The 945-nt window shown below is 44.2% G+C and overlaps 1 protein-coding gene across 1 annotated transcript; it reads right to left on the bottom strand.

Annotated features, from left to right (window-relative positions):
• Positions 1-171: 171 nt before the first annotated feature.
• LOC110026351 (polcalcin Phl p 7-like) lies at positions 172-651 on the bottom strand. The gene has a single exon (XM_020727248.1). The coding sequence runs from the start codon at positions 605-607 to the stop codon at positions 308-310; it is 300 nt and encodes a 99-aa protein (XP_020582907.1). The 5' UTR covers positions 608-651; the 3' UTR covers positions 172-307.
• Positions 652-945: the final 294 nt, after the last annotated feature.

Raw genomic sequence — 945 nt, 5'->3', positions numbered from 1 at the left:
AGAGAGAGAGAGAGAGAGAGAGAGAGAGATTTGTAAACTATTCGCTAGAAAATTATTAGAAGATCATAGTTCATGCATGAAGAGCTGGTTTGATACTCTATTTAGCATGTATTTGTAGGCCTCATTTAGACTTTCCATACATACCTAAACAAAGTAAAAAATCAGTTCATCAAAATCAACTCGCCCAATAATTTTCTCAAACCAAACATACACATATTAGAACACACAAGCATACAACAATAAAAAGCCCAAATGAGCTAACAAGAAAAGAGAAGATAATTAACAAAGCTAGGGCTTGATTATTTACTTAGTAAGCAACGATATTGAGGCCAAGCTTGGCCTTCGCGTAGCCGATGAGGTTATCGATCTCGTCATCGACGTCGATAAAGCCATCGCCATTCGAGTCGGCTTGGCGAATCCAACGGTTGCTGCGCCAACCGCTGAACCGTACACCGATGTTACGGATGGCGTGGCGGAGCTCATCTCGGCTTATGCGGCCATCGCCGTTGACGTCAAACCGTCGAATCCACTGACGGAACTCATCGACCGTCATATCTCCGGCTAAGGCTCGAGTTGTGGTCGTTCCAGTAGTTGTGGTGATCGCCATTTGTGATCTGTTCTTAGCTTCTCGGTTTGAAATGGTGAATTATAGGGTAGGTGATGCAGGCTATATATTCTCTCACGTATTTGTGATTCTCTGTGGACGGTGATGCTGGGGGTTTGGCTTTTAGGAAAAAGTAGATTCCGAGCCCGTCCACGTGCGAAAATAGCTTGTGTCTGTCTTAGAAGAAAATATTAGTTGAGATGTTGTTCGAACGATGATCCAGGTGAACTACGACGCTATACATGGCAGGTGATTGCATCCTGATTGTTGTCCATTCTTGCGTTCCACCGCTGAGGCAGGGGGTGTTTGCTGGCAAGCAAGCTCTAGCTTTAATAGGATTT

This window comes from Phalaenopsis equestris, unplaced genomic scaffold, assembly GCF_001263595.1.
Source record: "Phalaenopsis equestris unplaced genomic scaffold, ASM126359v1 Scaffold000364, whole genome shotgun sequence".
NCBI lineage: Eukaryota > Viridiplantae > Streptophyta > Magnoliopsida > Asparagales > Orchidaceae > Phalaenopsis > Phalaenopsis equestris.
Note: the sequence above shows the minus strand (reverse complement) of the source record. Positions and strands in the feature narration are given on the sequence as shown.